The following is a 21,669-nucleotide window of genomic DNA, read 5'->3' on the forward strand; positions in this document are numbered from 1 at the left end:
AGACACAGAGTATACCCCTTGATGTCCGTCATGAGCTCTGACACTACCAGCGGGACGATCGGGCTGCCATTGATGATAATTTTTTGGCTTTCATGGATGTCCAGCTCCACCGTTGGGAGAACAGGTTAGGCACTTTAGCTATGGTCGGCCATTTGACTCCCATTGAGCATTACATGCGCTGGTATCATCAGATCACACGCCGATTGATCGGCAACCCAGCTTTGCGTCCCCCTAGGGATGTAGGATATTCAGCACTCGCGGGGCAGTGCGAGGCATTGGTAAGTTTATCGCATTTAGATTTATCTAATTTCATTAATTGTTACGTTTTAAATTTTTTTTTTTTTGTTTCTGTTAAACACAAATGCAGCTGGTGGCCGTACAGCGTTTACGCATCTTGGTGTTAGAGCATATGCCTTACCCTGGGCTTGCCGCGGAGATGGTTAGATTTCCGAGGATGGTATCCGCCAGGCAGACGAGATTAGGCGCATGGCGGAGCCTGTTCCGGAGGCTGAGTATCAGGCAGCACCGGGGGCTCCCAGAGGAGGAAGCCGTGCTGGCAGAGGACGCCGTGCTGCCGGAGGACGCCGTGCGCATAGAGGACGCGGCGCTGCTGCTAGAGGACCTGGTGGTGGAAGACTGGTAGATGAGGCGGATGAGGCCGATCCCATTGCAGAGAGCGTTCACGGCCTAGTCCATCCGCAGCCCTTCCAGGCCGGTGGCAGCTCACCTGGAGACTCACCTACGTTTACGCCGGCGCTCTTACTTGCTGAGATACCCGGGTCTTCATCATAGCCGAGCCATAATGCATACATGGAAGAGTGTGATAACGTTGATTGGGCGGCGTTACGCGCTTCATTAGCTGATGAGCGGCCTGTGAGGAATTTAGAGGGAGCCCGGATTCTTGACTTTGATGAGTTTTTGATCCCGGTTAGTAATTAAAATACTTATTTGTTCATTTAAATTATTTATTTTAAATATATATATATATATATATATATATATATGTTATTCATTATTTAGTAATTATTTTATATTTTAGGATTCAGCGTCAGCGGGTCCATCAGAGCCACCCACTCAGCCTGCCGAGGCAGAGGTGTCTTCTCATGAGACTACCGAGGCGCATGTAAGTTTTTTACTTAAAACTAATTTTATTCAATATAAGGTCAATATTTAATATACATATTTGATCATTTAAAGTACTTATTATTTCATTTTTTTCATATTTTAGGATTCGGCGCCAACGGGTCCGTCAGAGCTACCCACTCAGGCATTTTTTCATGGGTCTGCCGAGCCAGCAGCGTCTTCCCATATGACTACCGAGCCACAGGTAAGCCTTTTATTAAAATTTATTTTATTCAATATAAGGTTAATATTTAATATACATATTTGATCATTTAAAGTACTTATTATTTCAATTTTTTCATATTTTAGGATTCGACGCAGTGGGTCCACAGGAGCTGCCCATTCCGGAGCATTCTCATCAGCCTGCCGAGGCAGAGGTGTCTTCTCATGAGACTACCGAGGCACATGTAAGTTTTTTTACTTAAAACTAATTTTATTCAATATAAGGTAAATGTTTATTTAATTTTTATAATCTTTACTTGGACTTCGAACAGCATCTCGTCCAGGAGACTACCTCATATTCACCATCACACCCATTTCAGGAGGCTACAGACCCATCTCAGAAGCCTTCTCAAGCGCCCGTTGACACACAAGTTTGATTAAATAAATAACGTTAATGTATTCAACATAAATAAGAAATGGTACTAATATTTATATATTTTTTAGGTTCATCCTTCGGCACCTGCGGTGGCGACTCCCGACGAGGAAGAGGTCGAGTTTCCAGACCCAGCTCAGCCTGAGGTTCTGAGCGTGCTAGCGGGACAAGATCCCAAGAAGAAGCACGTTCTAGTTAAGGGCGCAAGGGCTAGGGGAAGAGGAGATGATCACGATTTGGAGCGCCCGGTTATTAAGAGGAAAAAGGGCGACGGAGATGATGGCGAGGGCGGTGGGGATGGTATGAGCCTTAGGCCTAGGGATAGTCTCCGGCATACTACATGTGGGACCCATCCTCGATAGTGTATATACATTAGTGTTGTACAATTTATCGTAAGTATTATATATTTTTTTGCATATTTATAAATATTATCATTAGTCTTTATCATTGATAATAAAAAAAAATATGACACATTCGAAATAAAGTTAAGCATTAATTTAAAAATAAGACGAAACCCTAAAAGATAAATAACTTAAAGCTAATGACTGCAAGTCTTCAAACAAAAAAGGACTTCGAGCACTTTTCAACTATTAAAACGACAATTCAAAGTATCACGTATTCTTGATGTGTTGAGCCTATTTTATTAATTGTACAAATATAACTAGAGTTCTATATAAAATATTGAGGTTTCGGAGTCTCAAAGCATGATTAATATACGGCTAAACTACGTAAAAAAGATAAATTACGTAATAAGGAGTGAAGGGAAATGGGAACTCCTATAACGCATTATTTTACTGCGTTATAGGAGTTTCTCTCCCTCCTATAACGCGGTAAAATAATGCGTTATAGGTCGGACCGTATTTCGTATAGCGCAGTATTTTACTGCGTTATAGGACTTAACGGGTCCGTCTCCGTTAGTGTTATAGGTAGTTTAGTAACTTTTTTTGGTTGAAATATTTTGGTTCAAAATGTTTTTTTTTTAGGCATTTTGGTTTCGGACTCTGAAAAATAGCAGGTAAAATGACTATCTGTCTACTAACATAAATTCTTGGACCCTATTAAGAGAGAGGGGAGTGGGGCGTGGGGGTGGGGGTGGGGGACGAGAACTACAGAATATGCATTTAGTATGAAAGAGAAGAGAGGAGTTAATGAGAGGATCATGAAATTTCAGAAACATTCATAAATACAAGAAGACAATGCCAACATTCATGAGATAGAACAAAGGAAAGAGAGCATTAATAGAGGTGGCAAGAACACTCAAAATAGTGTAGAGGGAACACTTGTTAGGCAATCTCTTTTCTTGTGATAACTTAACATGGCCTTCATTTTCTACCCCTCTCGTCTGTCTCTAATCTTTGTCAGTGAAATAAATGAGGTCAAACGCATAACCATACACAAATTGGCAACCTAAAAAAAATAATTGTACGTATCCTGTGTAGAGGGAACACTTGTTAGGCAATCTCTTTTCTTGTGATAACTTAACATGACCTTCATTTTCTACCCCTCTCGTCTGTCTCCAATCTTTGTCAGTGAAATGAATGAGGTCAAACGCATAACCATACACAAATTGGCAACCTAAAAAAAAAAATTGTACGTATCCTGGAAGACTCTATCAAGTGACTCGATTTGATTATATTACAACAACATACTCAGTGCAGCAGTGTAATTCCACAAGCAGAATTTGATAAGAATAGCGTGTATGCAGATCTTACTTCTAACTTCAGGAGATAGAGAAGTTGGTCTCCAATAGAGCCTCGGCTTAACACCAAGGTTATGTATTCCCTCTGTTTCTTATTATGTGTGTTGAATAAAGCTACAATCTACTCCCTCCATTTCATAATAAGTGACTTTTTAAGTTTTTCATTTTATTACCCTTATTTACATAATCAAGAATCATTAAGTTTTTTTTTTCTAGGCATTTAATTAGGAATAAATTAGTAAAAGCACTCCTAATTATCTAGGAGTGAGCACTTTTTTAAGGGTGTGCATAAGCCTAAAAAGTCACTTATTATGGAATTGATGGAGTAGCATTTTAAATAATTCTCCTTCAATACTCGATAATTGCTATGTGCTCATTACGTCATATATACGCTTTCTCCACATCACAAGGCACGTATACCACATAAAGTTTGGGAAAAAATTTCTATTAACGTCAAAATCTAAACTTAATTACCTTGAATCAAGTGAGCCTTTTAGCCTCTCACGATCGCCGTTTCGCATCCAAACGGCTCAATGCTAGCCAAAAAAAAAAAAAAATACATTAAAAAACGTTAAACGAAGCTAAGAAACCATTACATATAATTTAATTCGCGATCTAGGTCAAAGTCAACAGAACTCAAACTCAAGCCCATGGTCAAAACTCAAAGTTTGATCAAACATCGAGTTTAAGATAATAAGAAAGGCTTTTACATTTTGTATTCTCAAACTAAAGTTATGTTTAATATATCAAAGTATCATTTGAATTTTATGATCTCAAATATGTTATGTGAGATGTTTGAAGTTAAAGAGTTACTAGATATAAAAAGTGACATGCTTTTTCAAACAAACTAAAAAGAAAAGTAAGCCAAATAAATCGAAACTAAGGCAATACTAGCTATTTTAACCGTTTCATTTGGTGTGAGCTTGTTTTCTGAGTTGAAAATGTTATGAATTATATATCTAAGTTTATTTATACTTTGTTTGTAATTGTGAGTCGAAAGAGTGTATACCTAAATGTATCTAGAGCCCGTTTGGCTTAGTTTATAAGTTGCTGAAAACAGCTTATAAGCTGTTTTCAGCTTTTCTGAGTGTTTGGCTGGTCAGCTCATAAGCCATTTTGTGCTCAAAATAAGCCCAAAAAAATAAGTCGGGTAGCCCAACTTATTTTTCATTTTTTTGCGTGGACTGCCCTTCTTGTGGGGTGGTCTTTAAATTTTGCCTTTCATATTTGTGGTCTTTAAATTTTGCTCCCCATATTGCTGGTCTTTAATTTTTGTCCTTCATGTTACAACCCTGAGCTTCGCGCAGAAATCATGAGGTTCTGGGTTCAAACCCCCGCTCAAACATAAATTAAAAAAAAAAATTGCAAGGCAAGGTTTGGGTCGCGTGTATGCTTGGTAAGGAATAACCAAAGTTATGTCGGACCAGGCATACTCACGCCTTACGGGCAGACTTGGCATAAGTATGCCGGGTCCGACATAACTTTGGTTATTCTTTAACAAGTGTATGCCGAGTTCAGCATACTTATGGGCAGACTTTTAGTTAAGCCTTAACTAAAAGTCTTTTCTTAGTTATGCCTTATGGGACAGACTTTTAGTTAAGGCATAACTAAAAGTATGCCCCATGAGGTATAACTTTTCCTTAAGACATAGACTTTGCCTTATAAGACAAACTTTTAGTTATGCCTTAAGGAAAAGTTCCGCCTTATGGAACATACTTTTAATTATGCCTTATGGGGCAAACTTTTAGTTAAGGCATAACTAAAAGTATGCCCCTAAGGCGTAACTTTTCTTAAGGCATAAATTTTGCCTTATAAGGCAGAACTTATAATTATGTCGGGTCCGGCATAACTTTAGTTATTCCTTAAGGAAGAGTTCCGCCTTATAGGGCATACTTTTAGTTATGTCTTATGGGGCACACTTGTAGTTAAGGCATAACAAAAAATTTATCTTGAAAAGTAATATATATATATATATATATATATATATATGCCTCAAGGCAAAGTGCAGCTGCCCCCATCGGCAGACTTTTGGTTAAACATAACTAAAATTCTGTCGGTGAGCGCATAGCGAAATTTAAATTCCGCCTTATAGGGCATACTTTTAGTTATGTCTTATGAGGCACACTTGTAGTTAAGGCATAACAAAAAATTTATCTTGAAAAGTAATATATATATATATATATATATATATATATATATATATATATATATATATATATATATATATATATGCCTCAAGGCATAGTGCAGCTGCCCCCATCGGCAGACTTTTGGTTAAACATAACTAAAATTCTGTCGGTGAGCGCATAGCGAAATTTAAATTCTGCCTTGCGAATATTTTTAAATTTTTGATTGAGTGGAGGTTCGAACTTGAAACCCATGGGTTTTAGCCGAAGGATAAAATTTAAAGATTACAAATATGAGAGGCAAAATTTAAAGACCACTCCAAAAGAGGGGCAATTCGCTAAGCTGCTTTTTTTAAGCTAAGCCAAACAAGCCCTATACTTGTTTTCACACATATCTATAAAATTTAATCCCAAAATGTATTTATACGCCCACCTTATAAGATTTGCGTACATTCTACCCTCCCCATATCCCACGGCGTGGGATTTCATAGGGTATGCTGCTGTTGTAAAATCCAAGAAGGGTTCTGTTTAAGATAGTGATTGTTATCCATTTTACCAAGACCGTTGATTATCAAGGTTTGAAAAAGACAGTTTTGAAATGCTACTAGTCAAAGATCTATGATAAAATATGTACTTTATTTATATTTTTTAAGGGGTGCGAACAAGTAATCATTAACGGAGCGAAATGAGAAATGCGAAATGTGAGTTACGTCTATTTCAGTTTCATGTACAAAGCATTACAGATAATTCAATTCAATCAATGTCCTTGACCCACTTAGGTATCCAGAAAAAGCATATCCCATTTATTTAGATCTTCCAAATCTAAATAAAAAGGACAGGACAATAGACTGTAACAATCCCTCGATTTAATACCAAATGATCCTTTAAGTCAGGAACAAATTCAGTTTGATTTGAGACGTCGTTATAGAATTGCTCTCTTTTTTCCCTCTCATAAACAAACTACAACTGAACAGCGGTAATCAAGAAGCTACTAAGGGTGTGTTTGGTACGAAGGAAAATGTTTCTTATTTTTTGGTGTCAGGATAAGTAAAAAAAAATATTATCTCAAAAGCATTTTGTATAATCAAAGCAAACACTATGGGATGGAGGGCGGGGGTGGAAGCGGAAGTGGTCTATGTTAGGGGTAGGGAGGAGACAATTAATGTGGAATATCACTTACAAAACTTGTTCTCCTATGATTTTCTTCATTTTTAAGGAACTTGTTTTGCTAGACAAAATCTTTGCAAAATTTTTTACCAACCAAGTACGGAACATTAGAAAACCTCCATACCAAACACATCCTAAAACGTGAATATTACACACAACCATTTGCCTTCTAACCTCATCAATATTGAATTGTCACTTGGAAACTGATAACCAAAACTAGCCAACTCCGACAACCACATCACTAGGCACAAGCCATTGGCTATCACATTTATGGCCATGGACCATTTTAATAGTAACTATATGTACCAAGATGTTCAATTTTAGCTCAAGGGCATCTATCTCAGTAAATGAAACACGTAGCAGCCCCCAACCTATCAAGTAAAAGAAACAAGTATCAACACAAAGGAGAATGATTCAGAAACCAAAGGATTCAACAATCACTCGCACAACATCACATTTCAATTCGAAAATAAGCTGAAATTCTTCAACAAGTCTGAAGCGCAAGAGGTCACTTCCTACGTAACAATTCGTTCACTTTCAAGGGCTTAGAAAAACAGAACTATTAACTCTCTTCCTTCGCACAGATACAATCACGATATACTACTACAATTTGCTAATAAGATCACATTCTTCGCATCAGCCAAGCTAAATAGGTTCATGGATACGGTCAACAACCTAACTTAGCAGTAGAAATAACTACAGAAGGAAAAGAAGAGTGCATCACCCCTCGAGCACAGGCTATAAAAGTTGGTAAATGGAGTACTGAAACTGCACTTGAATGTCAGGTCATTTCACCAATAAAGACTGTTCTACCACTTCACATGCTTGACGGTAGGCGCAACTCCATGACGATCTCCACGTCAATAACATGTTGTCAGCAAAAATAGGGTGAAACAACTAAAGGAAAATAGTTTCGACAGCTTTGTTCAACAGACACAGAAATAAAACTACTACAAATGCACCACACTACAGAAACGAGGGCCCGGCAAAGGATAGGCAGTCAATGAACAGACCATTCCAGTGCCAATACCTGCCATTAAATTCTTTTTGCATCATCTAAAGGGCATTTAGCAGCCGAAGATCTATAATGAACTTTATCATCTCAGCAACCATGAAACACTCGAGTCCGTCATTCTTTTAGATTCTCACGAGTCGCATATCTTCAAACACAAAAAGCGGACAACTCCAAGAAAGCATGTGTTAAAAAAAAATATCTTTCCTCGCCCCCTCCCCCTCTCTCTCTCCTTAGTTTGGGGGAGGATATTCAAAGAAATAAGACTTTGTAACTTTTGCAAGATGTGCCAACCACCTTCAATGCAAGCAAAACGAAACGAACACTAATGGACAATTAAAGCTGTCAAAAGATGCATTCAAGTCTGCATGGAAAAGCTGAATTCTCGGTAGCTCAGATCAGCACTGTGACAAACTGTGTGCATGAAGCATCTCTACATTAACGACTCACCATCCAGAATCGTATCGACCATGAAGATGATTCATTACCCGCAATATATAGCCTGGTCTATATGTGGTGGAATTTGCTTAATCTCGGTTCCTAGCTCTTGTTCAATTCTATACCTGTCAAAAGATTTAATATCATTAAAAATAGCAAAACAAAAGAAAGAGTGCAAACTAAACGACCTATTATAAGAGATGAACTACTTTATACTTACAGATTGAAGCGATCCTCAAAAGTAATTAGGTTGACAGCTAAACCAAGGTGACCAAATCTCCCAGACCGCCCAACCTGCACATAAAGCAAATATGAAAAATATAATAGTACAAATAGATGGACGATTCACTTGGTAAAGATCTGCATGGCATACCCTGTGTAAATATGTTTCTGAGTTCTTTGGGAAATCAAAGTTGATAACAACATTGACTGCTTGAATGTCTATCCCTCTAGTAAACAAATCTGAGCTCAACAAGAAGTAAGCTCAGTTACTTGATCAATCTACCAGACATATTAAACAATAACAATAAGCAGAATATGCAATTCATTATCATCATGCAATTAGTAAAACAGAACTGTGGCCAACATGAAAGTGAACGGAGTTACTTAATCAATCTAAGAGACATATTTAACATAACATAATAAGTGAATGACAATTACTTATCACCTTACAAGAACAGGACTTGGGAAACGTTATTTCTTTGGGCAAGTAAAAGGACTTTTGGGTGGGTGGGTGCTTTTTTTTTTGGGGGGGGGGGGGGGGGGGGGGGGGAGTTAAATTAAGTGTCGATCATGAGTATGAAGGCAAGATTTATATATAAAAGATTGGCAACAATGCCAGGATCATCATGCAATAGCAATATTCAAATAGATGCTACAGTATATCGGAGTTAAAATCACTTAGTATTCGGTTGGACACATTTGAATTGGAGTTGGAAAAAAAAAAAATTGAAAAAGAGTTTGATGGTGCTTGACTGGGCACAGAGTTTTAACTTTTAAGAAAGAAAAAAGGTTTCTGGCACATGCCAAAAGTACCCTGAACTCTTGTGGTCTTAAACATGCCATGACACTTCTATGGTTATTAAGAGTATGCCATTAAGGCTAAAATGGGAGATTTATAGTTAAGGATTTTTCCAAATATGGAAAGGTGTCATTCTTTTCGGAACAAGCTAAAAAGTAAAGAGTGTCATAGAAAATGGAACAATGGAAGTAATAACGTTGAACAATTGCAAAAATACTAAAATATTATTTATACCCCGACGGACCCTCAAGCACAGAAAGAACAAAAGAAAGAGAGATCAATACTGTGAACAAAGGGGGCACAAGTTCCAAACTGAAAACAGAATCAATTCCTCTCAACAATTATAATCAATTCCTCTCAATAATTATAAATAATGTCATAAAATTATTTCATCCATATCAATATTTGGGAAATTAGGATGCTGCTAGACATAGAACCATAAACTGCAGATATATAAATATTAGCAATTTAGCCCCAAAATTTTGCAGTCACAGCCAAATGGTTTCCATGCAGGAAGCACTACACCATCAAATTTCTCTTGATACTTGACTACTAGAAAGCACATTCTTAAGACAAGGATGAACCGGTAAATATGCTTAGAGGAACAACATAACTGATCTTTAATGGTAATATTCGCAGTCATAGGAGCAATTTCAACAATTGACTTCAATGACCACCTACTACTGACTCAGCACTTACAACAAGAAAGACCAGCAAGTATGAGTACTCGCAGCCCGAAGTAGATGCAGTTATCATACCAGTACAGACAAGGTTCCTGCATGCACCATTGCGGAAGTCATGAAAAACCCTGTTCCTATGATCTTGGAGCATCTTTGCATGGATATAGAAGCACGAATAACCCAGCTCCGTGATCTTCTTGGCAAGAAGTTCTACACGATTTACAGAGTTGCAGAAAATTATTGATTGGTTTATTTGAAGCTGCAAAAACAGAAAAAGAATGTTAGTATTATGAACTGCAGTAAGTTCTAAGATCACCAACTGCAGTAAGTTCTCAGATCAACATTAATAGTTAGGTAAAGGACCAACCTTAGAGAACAGAGTGTTCAGACAGTGAAGCTTCTGTCTTTCTTCAACAAAAGCATAAAACTGGGTAATACCCTTGAGTGTAAGTTCGTCCATAAGGTTGATAACATAAGGCTTCTGCAAGTATCTATCTTTGAAGTCCTTGACTGTAACAGGGAATGTAGCAGAAAACATTAGTATCTGACGATTTGCAGGCATGAAACGGATCAGCTGCTCAATGGAAGGTAGGAACTCCGGTGATAGAAGCTTATCAGCCTGAAGGACAAAAGTAAACACAACTAAATTAAAAATAACATACAGTGTCATCCCTGTGAAGTTTCGGGGTGTTGGGGAAGGTGGAGATGTTAAATAAAATCATTTTACATTCGAGATTATTATGCACGAAAGTGAAGAATTTTGCATTGTTTCTGACTTTCTAGGTTCCAAATGAGTGTTATAACTACAATAGCTTAAACATTGCTCGCGTATTCTTCCTCATATTAGAAATAAATTATATGAACAGATCAAGAATATTATGATGATTAGACTTCATTAATATTGCACATTAGGAGTACCCTGTATTCAACAAGGTTTGTGAAGAATTGACAGCATCTGGCAATCACAGAAGGAAAAAGAAAAAGAGGAAGGGAAGAAGAAGAATTACCTCATCCATGACAAGCATGGAGCAATCTTTCAAAACACACACTCCTTTACCTGCAAGGTCAAGTATTCTTCCAGGAGTTCCAACAAGCAAATGTACAGGCTGATATAGTCTCATTATGTCGTCTTTTAAGCTGGTCCCCCCGGTGGAAACCATGACTTGAATTTTTAAGTTCTTCGCGAGTTCTTTGCAAACTTGAGATGTTTGAAGAGCCAATTCTCGAGTTGGGACAAGGATAACAGCTGCGCATGGAGGCACCAACAGTAACTTAGTGAACAAATTATAAGGATCCAACCTTACACTTACTCAACCAAATTGCTTATATGTAAGCAAGGAGTACTTTTTAAGAAGAAAAGGAAAAGTGCTTTATTTATTGCAGGAGGGAGGATAATCAATTTCTAGAACCAACATAAGACTACTTAAAGTACACTCCACATGACCAAAATAATGTACCTTCTAACATAAGAAAATATTTGTACCAGTCTATGCATTACAAGAAACTTCCAGGAAAAAAAAAAGGTAGTAACTTAATAATTTTCTGGGGTGCAATTATGACATTAACAATTTAAGCCTAAGCCATTATACTAATTTCCATAACTGATCGAACTTCTTTACAGAACCTCTTGATGCCAATTAATTTAACTCCACTATACCTATTGAGCCAGCATCCAAGCATATGAGGCACTCAGCTCGCTGATAGTCTATCCCATCAAAAATGGTTTCAGTACATATTGTTAAGACACTCCCACGAGAACAAAAGATATGCCAAAAGTTCATGAGCTCATTCAATGTGCAAACCGACAATACATGGAAAAAGAGCTCCGCGAAGATTTGAATTTTGCTTAAAAAGATGTTGAGCTTCCCGTCACTTAATTATACATGGCTCAAACTCAACTTCATAACCTAAACAAACATATTACAAGCTTGGGCATTCTTTTAAGAGTTTAAGTTTCATCAATAGATTGTGTAAAAATTATCACGTCACTTCTTTTATAGGTAAAAGATAGCAAATTGGCTAAAATCAACTACAAGTAATTTCCTTCATGGTTTAGCAACGTAGAAAAAGACGGTGAAAAACCTGTTGGTGCTGGTAAAATTGTACCAAGCGCGTAAAAACTTTAGATTGCGATATATGAAAACTTTTTTTTTTTTTTTGAAAAGTAACATGTTTGTATTGAAATCAAAAGAGCCTGTGAAGGCCATAGTTACAATGATGCATGAAACCTTTAATTCTTTTTGAGAAAAAAAAGAAGCTTTTATTCTTTTCTTTCTGGAATACAATCAGTATTAATTCTCTTCTCAAATTATTTTAGAACTTGACCTTGAATTAAAGTTCAAAATATTTCTAAACCAATGGTAAAGCTTCTACATGTTCTCTCATTACAAATCTTGTATGTTTTTGCAAATTATGAGTGCTCGACCATTATAATGCAAGTATCAATTAACTCCAAAGAATCTCTTTGCAAAAGATTTCTTGTTGGCAATTAAAGATATGCACACACAAAGGGGATGATAATCAAGCAGTTCGGGTGGATTGGGGACTTCAAGATGAATTAAGTAATTGGGTCCTAGCCAAATCCACACCAATGGTCTATGCAAGAGGCAGATCCGGCAAAAACTAGTCAACTAAAAAATACATAAATACGTAAAATTTGGAAAAAGGCGCTCCAAGTCTCCAAACAAGCTCTTAATTTAATTTTTTGAGTTGTTTTTTTTTTCTCATTTTAAGAAACATAGACAATAGGCATTATACTTCTAATATCAGAATAGATTGCAGTGCGTCTGCAGAATAAAAGAGTTAACACATCTTCTTCAAGTAACTCTAGAGATGATGACCCAGGGAAAAAATAGCAGTTACTGTAATAAGCAGAGAGAAGTAAGAAACGGCAGACTAATATGCTTTTATCACATAGCTTCTAAAATGGAAGGTACTCATAAAACTTTTTATTCGTATTTTCAAGAGAAACAAGAATGCCTACATAATGGGGCCTTGAATTTTAACGTAGATGCATGATTAGGATCTAATTCATCATTCAACTCAACCAATGGTTTACAAGATTGCAACCCCTGAAAGGCGGAACATTTTAACAGACTAGCTTGAATTGAATATCTGAAGATGCCATTTTTTGACCTGTACATATGTTGGTGCTCTTTGTTTAAACTACCACGCATATTGGCATATAGTTTCCATAATGCTAAATTGCATTTTCACCAGAAGGAAAGAGTCGATCTTCTTGAGGGGCCCAAATAAGTTCGGACTGAACTTGGCTCATTCAGACTTCAGTAACTAGGCTATAACCCAAGTTCATGCTCAAGCTTGACTAGTGATCGAATAAATAAGCAGATTCAAACTGCACTATGTAGGCAATTTAGTTTGTTACAGTTTCAACCAGCAGAGAGCACACAATATAACTTGCAATCAATTAAATAAGAACCTTGAATGACATTGTTGTCCTGATCAATCTTTTCCAATGCAGGAATGCAGAAGGCAGCAGTCTTCCCAGTTCCATTCTTGGCCCTTGCCAAAATATCACTTCCTGTTAGAGCAATTGGAATACTCTCCTCCTGGATTGGTGATGGTCTCTCAAACCCCTTTTCGTAAATTCCCATAAGCAGTTCACGCTTTAGAAAATAGTCTTCAAAATCGTTTCCCTTTGTTGCTGTCACATCCTGCCAGGAACAACTAATGTAAGTGCAACACAGTGCAAGTCAAGAAGCAACAGCCAAAGGCAGTTTGTGTATGTCGAACAATGTGTTAACTTTTATTCAACAATTAAAATCACTGCAGTGAGAAACCATAAAACACAAGTGTGGCTGAACCGCATCAATGAACATGACACAATTAGCCAAAACGCTTAAGAGACTCAAGTATCATAGCTATAGGCACCAGTGATGTTATGTTCGTTAACTTAGTGTTAAAAACATGTATTATATTTTTTAGAAGTAGAACCACAAGACACAAAAACGAAAAAATGCTCTTACCACTAGAGTAGCCTCAGATTCATTTGAGCACTTGCATGAACAATGCGTTGAGGCCACAATTATGTGCTAGATTCTTGATAGACAATATGATATCATTTCTAAGTAGATGTAACATCATATATGGATGCTCAAATATAAGCAACCCAGAGGCTGAAATTTTGCGGACACAAACTATGTCAAGGCTTTCCATGAGAAAAAATGATGATGCCAGTTAACAGATTATCAGATGCTTGTAGGCCACATCAGATATGTCAATATGAAAATAACATGTGTTCAACATTACCAGTTTCAAAAAAAAAAAAAATGACAATAACATCTGTCTTTTTAAGTTGTGAAATCAAGTTGCAGTATGTGTGATACATAATGAAAAGTTCAAATAGATTGTGTTAGATAAGAAGAGAAAAGAACATGGCCATCCAAAGAATCGTCACAAAGAGACTAATCAAGATAGATTGAACTGCAAGAGCATAGAGATGACAACTGCCAATTTACCTCAGTCCTGTATCGACTATCAAGTGGTGGTATCTTCAAGCTAGCCTTCCAATCTTGTGAACTAAATAAGAGGAGAAACGAAAAATGACTTAATTCGCACTCTCACCGAATCAGTCAAACTTATGAAACATAAAATTCAAAGTCAACCTACCTACTATTGTCAACCAAAAATCTTAAGTAAAACCTTGGGGGAAGGAAAAGTTTTTCGTGATCTAATCTATTTGATTTCTGAGTTAAGAATCAAATTCATCCATCCTTTCCATTACCACTGTCACATGTAAATGAAAGCTCCCTTCAGAGTGCAGACATTTCGTGGTCCATGGCCTCAGAATGGCTCGCCAGTCGCCACTAATGATTTGCTACTGACAACAAGACTGAAAAGGGCTCTTTCCCGCGAACATTTGTGTTGTCTGCAAACATCACAATGAGATCCACAACCATCTCTTTCACATTGTCTCATCGCTATGTTGTAAAGGGAAGTGTGGTATCCTGAGATGCTATTGTCCCATCGCTTCATTGTAAGGGAAAGTCTACTATCCTTTTTTCTTTTTCGGAGCATCCCATTGTGTTTTTTTTTTTAGGGGAATGGTGATTGTATTAAAAAGCTAGCACTAAGGAAGTGTTGTAGTAATTACAAGTGAGCAAAGAACCAAAAGAAAATTCCATTTTCAATCTTACATAGATTCGAAGAGGCTAGGTATTGATCCTGCTTCATTTACAAATTCCCCTGTACACCAAAACGAAAACAAACGTATGCAGTTGTTGGAAAGAGTTAATTTCACTTCAAAACATCTGTTGTTCCTTAACTTCCTTTCCTTCCAAAATCCAAACAATCCACCATATGCATGCTGGGATTGTGTTCCAGCACAGTGTCCTCTTGCTCTCCTTCTACCTATGTTCCAACAGTTTAATACTTATGCGGTAAATAGTATCTCATTGTTTTTCAGAGCGAAAAGGGCAAAAAAAATGACTAGGTCCATGGGGTTGAAGCGAAAAGCGTGAAATGAAGTGCATGCTTCTCTGAACAACTTATGGGAACTACAGTACCAAACATCTATAAATTTTAATATTATAATAAAAAAATTGGATAAGGTAAGGTATATATTATAATAATCAAATTGCGATTAGAACATACAATAATGACGATATTAATCCAACTCATCAAGTAGAGATCCAATGAGCCAATAACTTCTCATCGGGATCACTTTGCGCAACAATGTTTGAAGCACACACTTCTTTAAAGCGCATGACTTCACCCATGAAGCGATAACCCTTGGATTCACATCACTCATTGCTAAATAACACTGAGTATCCTCGTGATTCTAGGACATGTTGGTCTAAGAATTTGGGAGATGGAGAACTGAAGCATTGTGAAGGCTCTTGTTTCTATTCCATATAAACCAACCGGTGTACAAGGACCTCTCAAGATCAAGAGCAACCAACACACTTCCTCTAGGAGACGGAAGGAGATAACAATTCATTAGGTCTACGAGGATACAAGACGGTGGCACAATTTCAGACAAGGCTCTAGAGAAACGTAAAACGACATAAATACAAAATAATTTACTCCCTCTATCCAATTTATGTAACTCTTTCTTTTTTGGTCAGTCCCAAAAAGAATGTGACATTTCTATATTTAGTACAATTTAACTTAAACTTCCCATTATACCCTTAATGAAAGGATTTATAGCCACACAAAAATCTATGGTGTGTTCTAGACCACGAGTTTCAAAAGTCTTTCTTCATTCTTAAACTACGTGTCCAATCAAAAACCATCACATAAATTGGAACAGAGGGAATATAAATTTTGATGGAACTATTTTACAAACAGAACATCATACAATCAGGACAAGACATGTGGAAGTGGAGAGATAGGAAAAGAGGGCCTGTCTTGCTGAGGTTTTTCTACCATAGTTTACTGAAAGAGAGGATATAGTTTGTCCATATCTATTAGTATGGATTTCACGAGCACCTAAAAAATTATGCTTCTTGTATGGATGGCAACAAAAGGGGGAGAAATCCTAACTGCTGAAAATCTTAGGAAAAAGAAGATAGCAAATGTCTACTGGTGCTTCATGTGCAAATAGTCGAGAGAAGATGCGAACCATTTACCAGTGCATTCCCAGGTTGCAAGCTGTTGTGATGGACTGTACTGAATCTATTTGGGAATACAATTGTCAATGTTGGGTACAGTGCAAACGTGATTCATAGTTGGGCCTTCAGAGGGAGGTGAAGGAGATAAAAAGCATGGGACATAGCTCCTCTTACCTTGATGTGGGTACTCTGGAGGGAAATAGACAAGATGGCATTTGAAAGGGTGGAATACGAGTTTGCAGAGTTGAAGACGTGTCTTTATTTTTGGTCAACTGTGCATGCACCTGCAAGGCTCTTGTAATTTAAAATAATTGGGTGTTATTCGTAGAGAATCATACTTTTGTATCATTCTCTAGTTTTTCTGCCACTTGTATAGTGGGCCACCCCACAAAATCAATGAATTAATACTTTCCAACCCCAAAAATGTGAGTAGGTCGGCCTAACTAGGGTTGTTCACAGTTTTGGTTAAAACCAAAACCAAACCGAAAATTTAACCAAACCGAATAAAATAACCGACATTTGGTTTAGTTTGGTTTGGTTTGGTTTTAAATTTGAAAAACCGATAATATTTGGTTTGGTTATGGTTATAGTAAAAAATAACCGAATAAATAACCGAACCAAACCGATAATTATATACATAAAATTTATAATTATTTATATGTATAATATTAGCTTTTCATAAATAATTAAAGATATTTTATACCTTTTAATTATTAATTTAATTTTGGTCTACTTATTTTTAAGGCCCATGTCTTAAAAGAATATGTCCAACAATCCAAGCCCAACTCTAATAAGTCGTAAGCATAAGGGTTGTTTGTATTTTGAAACCTCTGTTTGACTTGTTTTTTTGAATCTAAACTGCGTTGCAAGTTTGGTCCACCTGATTTGCCAACAGCGTGTCTTTCCCTCAATATGCAGCAAAGTTCAACCTTGTGGGCCATGAGGAAAAAAAAGCTTCATAAGAAATTTGAAGAATGTAGAGAGAGAATATTTGAATTGTCACAGCTAGTCATAAACCGAAAAATCGAACCAAACCGACAATAACCAAACCGGTGGTTATTATTTTACTTGGTTTGGTTATGGTTTTAGACATTTAAAAACCGACTAAATTGGTTTGGTTATGGTTTTAACCAATAACCGACCCAAACCGAACCATGAACACCCCTAGGCCTAACATATATGGCCAACTAATGCACTTAGTTTAGGAAATTAGGATTGTCAATATCTCAACCACCTCTTCTTCAATTAGACTTGTACCCAAGATGTCAGATAATGGGGCACCCCTTCATGCTAGAAAAGTCGAGACTTGTGAACAAGCTAAGCTAGCCTGGGATATGAAATCCGGTTGTGATTTAAGCTAGAGCTCAATCAAGGTCCTAGTATCATATTAATGGCTCAAATTTATCTCAACATGAAAATGAAGCTCTCAAGCCCAACAAAATTCCATTTCGAACCTATTCTAATGGAGCTCAAAAGTCAGCCCTGTGACAAGATTACAGATAGCATAACTAAATTCCATCTTGAACTCACTCTAACGGAGCTCAAAAGTGAGCCCTACCATAAGTTTTCAGAGGGCATTCTTAGTTATTACTCAACAAACTAAAGTGAATGTTAGTTTAGGTCACGACATGTATTTAGACATCTTCGGAAAGTAATTTAAGGCCCTTAATGTTGCGCTACTACTTGAGAACAAGAAATTTTGGTGTCCTGCTGCAAGATTCCTGCAAGCTACTTTCTGATAATAATACAAGCTACTTTTTGATAATAATTAAAAAAGATTCCTACAACCCACTCAAACTAATTTAAAGCCGTGAGGATTTAGGCATTTAGCAAAAGAAGTCAGCCATTTATGAAACATGATGACACCCACTAACATCCAAATTCAACGTATCTCTGCTAATCAATTCTAGCTTGACATATGCAATCAAGTTAAAACTATTTCTCTACCAACAAAAAGTCCACGGTACTTCAGTTTAACTTTATACTCGTCCCGGTACTTCCAATATGAGCAATGTATACAACAAGAACAAAACACGCATAAAAGAAACAAACAATAACAACAACTATGCCTCAATTCCAAACTAGTGGGGCTATGTATCCTTCTATCTACATCACTTATTTAGAATTGTCTCAATCCATATGCAATCTGATTATTACTATTTTTCTACACAAAAGTTGTACTCTACTTCATTCAACTTTATACTCATCCCACAACTTCCAATATGAGCAATGTATACAATACAAGCAAAACACGCATAAAAGGAAAAAAAAAAAAAAAACAATAACAAAAGTCACGTCTCAATTCCAAACTAGTTGGAATCATATACCCTTCTATCTGTATCACTACATTTAGAATTGTCTCAATCCAATATTCCATAAACTAAGTTATCAAATACTCCCTCTGTTCCCAAATTATGTGACACTCTTTCCCTTTTAGTCAGTCCCAAAAAGAATGACACATTTCTACATTTAGTAGTAACATTTTAACTTCAAAACTTCCTATTGTACCCTTAATGAGATGATTTATAATGACACAAATATCTACGGCTTATTTTAGATCACAAGTTTCAAAAGTCTTCCTTTCATTCTTAAACTCCGTGCCTAGTCAAACACCCTCATATAAATTGGGATGGAGGGAATGAATAATTAAATCATGCATAACTAATCCCTACATAAAATAATACATACATTATCTCATAACCAATCCGTGTATTCCTAATACTTGCATAACTCTAACCGGGCATTTTAATACATTCCATATATCTTTAGTTTTAGTTTAAGACCACAAGATCGAAACGTATTTCTTTCTTTCTTAAACTTCGTGTCAAGTCAAAAACAGACAAACAAATTGAAACGGAGGGAGTAATATAAGTTCTCCAAATACTAGAAGTTATCAAATACATTTACTGTCACAAAAGAAAAATTAAAGAATCCTACCTTCCATCAACTGTTTCGGATTGCACAGTCTTTTCAACCTCATCAATAGCACTATCTAACTGATTCCTTCTCATCCACTGTTGCTGTTGCTCTTGTTGATGATGTCCCACTGAACTATTTCTCTCCATGTACTGCTGCTGGTTCTGTTGATTATTATTATTATTATTATTTCTTTGTTGAAAATTAGGGTTACCCATCCAAGGTGGTGGATATCTTGATCTTGAATTCATTGTTACCAAATATGTATGGGAGGTTATCTATAGAGTTGTCAAATACACTTAACAAGATCGAGTAATTACAACAGACAGTGTAGAAGAAATGTTTAAAATGTGCGTAGCCCGAAACTGCTGACTATAAATTCCACCAAATATTAGATTGGGAAAATGGTTGCCCGGCAACTGGTCTAGGGAGTTGACGGATTTTTCTAAAAAATAACACTTTATGTCTATCTGGAGAATATATTTACCGAATGGCCTTTTATACAATGTTAATACATTATCCACAGTAAGTGTATAATATTGTATATCGTGTGTATAAATATTATTGTAAAAAAAAAAAAAGGCTATGCGAATGTAAATTAAAAATATGACTATACAGATGTAATAATTTGTTTTGGATTGTATGTTATTGAAATTATCCCTCTTTTTTTTTTTTTTCTATAATTGCCCCTTTTATTAACAGAAAAAATGAAGCCTTAATTAATCAAGTGATTTTATCTAAGTGGTCCACCTAGATTTTTAGATCCAACCCAAAGACTCGACTCGTGAAGTTTTTGCAGGGATTTCCCTTCAAATGCACTGGCCTTTTTTTTTAGCACCGCGTATCTATGGTCTTTAATTTTTTATCATGTTGCTCATTTAATGAAAATATTCATATCTGCTTTGCTCGGTATAAATTTTGTAACATTTATCTTTGAAAACTGAAATTTTGTATTGCTCGACACTAGTCTACAGGAATTAAGTTATGTGGCATAAGCAGTGGCGAATTTATGTATTAATTTTGAGTCACGTGAACACATGGTCACTCGACTAAACTCGATATATTATGTGTATAATACATCTAATATTACTTGAAAGAACACATCGTCAAACCAGGCCGAGTGGAGCATTGGTTAAGGGTTGCGTTTATTTCCTCAAGGTCTCGGGATCAAACCCGAGCTCCTGCACGTTCTATGCTTTTATTAAGCAGCCTTTTAACTTTTCTTTTTATATTATTCTAAATCCTTTTTGTTCTATAATTCTAATTACTCAAAAGTAAAAATCGTGTTTCTATTTATTAAAGCAACGTTTTAACTTTCCTTTTATATTATTCTAAATCATTTTTCTTCTATAATTCTAATTACCCAAAAGTAAAAAACCGTGTTTCTATTTTATATTACCTCTAATATTTGTTTCCCCCTTTATTTCTAATTACCCAAGTCCCAAAAGGCAAAAGAAATCAAATAACCACATAGGCGCTGAGCTGTAACGAACCAAAGGCAAAAGAAATTATTAAAAAAAGACATAGCTAATGGTGAACCCATCCTCTTGAAATCCTGGATTCGCCTCTGGGCATAAGTTATGTAGTTTTTTTTTTTCATATTATATTAAGTGTTCAAAGTTTTGTCATGTTCGGCATAACTTGTGGGGTATTGTGTTCAGAGTTAAAATTTGACCAATAATAAAATGTTATATAGAGTTTTTTTTTTTAATTCAGTATTGACCGTTAATCAAAGGCCACAAGTGAGCCAAAAATGTAACCAAAAGGGCATTTTTAGACCTTTTCTGTTTTTATTTCATTTTAAACTAGTTTATTTAATATTTTGTTTTAACTTTTAACTTTGATAGAGTGTTCTAATTTGAACTAAACATAGATTGTCATGTTTAGTGTCACTAAAGCGTATTGCGCGATATTTTTCTTGGAGGCCTTTAAAAAAATGTTGTTAATGGGGGTAACAGAAACAACCAATAATTTATGTATGAAACAATAGTTTGGAGGGGGGTTTGTATTAACTTTAGGTTCAGATGACACATGTTGTGTCACTTTGCACATTTTAGAAGTGTTTTAGGAGTGTGAAATACGCATATCAAGAAATATTGAGGGGGCGGGTGGGAGGGTGAAGTTATAGTTTTTAGGGCGTGTAAGAGAAACACCCGATTAAGTCTGAACTAGCAAAAATATGATGGTTTAGGGTGTTTTTTTTTTTGGGCTATTAGCTCTTACATTTACATAGTAATTACAAATATATATATAATAGATGAAAGAAAAGTATATCATTAAAGTTAAGTTTTTTAATAGTTACTCTCTCCATCCAAAAATAA

General features: G+C 36.2%; 1 protein-coding gene across 2 annotated transcripts; it reads right to left on the reverse strand.

The window, feature by feature from the left end:
• Window positions 1–7,138: 7,138 nt before the first annotated feature.
• LOC132640636 (DEAD-box ATP-dependent RNA helicase 8) lies at window positions 7,139–19,800 on the reverse strand. 2 transcript variants are annotated; one of them, XM_060357315.1, is made up of 10 exons: window positions 16,607–16,697; window positions 16,451–16,496; window positions 14,339–14,399; window positions 13,300–13,534; window positions 10,868–11,106; window positions 10,228–10,479; window positions 9,939–10,119; window positions 8,533–8,621; window positions 8,380–8,453; window positions 7,139–8,284 (listed from the first exon to the last, which is right to left on the reverse strand). In XM_060357315.1, the coding sequence occupies exons 2-10, from the start codon at window positions 16,456–16,458 to the stop codon at window positions 8,206–8,208; spliced, it is 1,218 nt and encodes a 405-aa protein (XP_060213298.1). In that variant the 5' UTR covers window positions 16,459–16,496; window positions 16,607–16,697; the 3' UTR covers window positions 7,139–8,205. The 2 variants fall into 2 exon arrangements, with proteins under 2 accessions (XP_060213298.1, XP_060213297.1); XM_060357314.1 differs by lacking the exons at window positions 16,451–16,496; window positions 16,607–16,697 and adding an exon at window positions 19,370–19,800.
• Between the last annotated feature and the right edge of the window lie 1,869 nt (window positions 19,801–21,669).

Source organism: Lycium barbarum, chromosome 5 (assembly GCF_019175385.1).
Source record: "Lycium barbarum isolate Lr01 chromosome 5, ASM1917538v2, whole genome shotgun sequence".
NCBI classification, from domain to species: domain Eukaryota; kingdom Viridiplantae; phylum Streptophyta; class Magnoliopsida; order Solanales; family Solanaceae; genus Lycium; species Lycium barbarum.

What these genes read in the sequence shown, in the direction of transcription:
- LOC132640636 (XM_060357314.1), bottom strand. Translation starts at nt 19,599, where the DNA reads ATGAATTCAAGATCAAGATATCCACCACCTTGGATGGGTAACCCTAAT. An exon ending in CCATGCTTGTCATGGATGAG is followed by an intron (nt 10,480 to 10,867) that starts GTAATTCTTCTT and finishes TTTGTCCTTCAG; the next exon opens with GCTGATAAGCTTCTATCACC. An exon ending in TTTGAGGATCGCTTCAATCT is followed by an intron (nt 8,285 to 8,379) that starts GTAAGTATAAAG and finishes ATCTTTTGACAG; the next exon opens with GTATAGAATTGAACAAGAGC.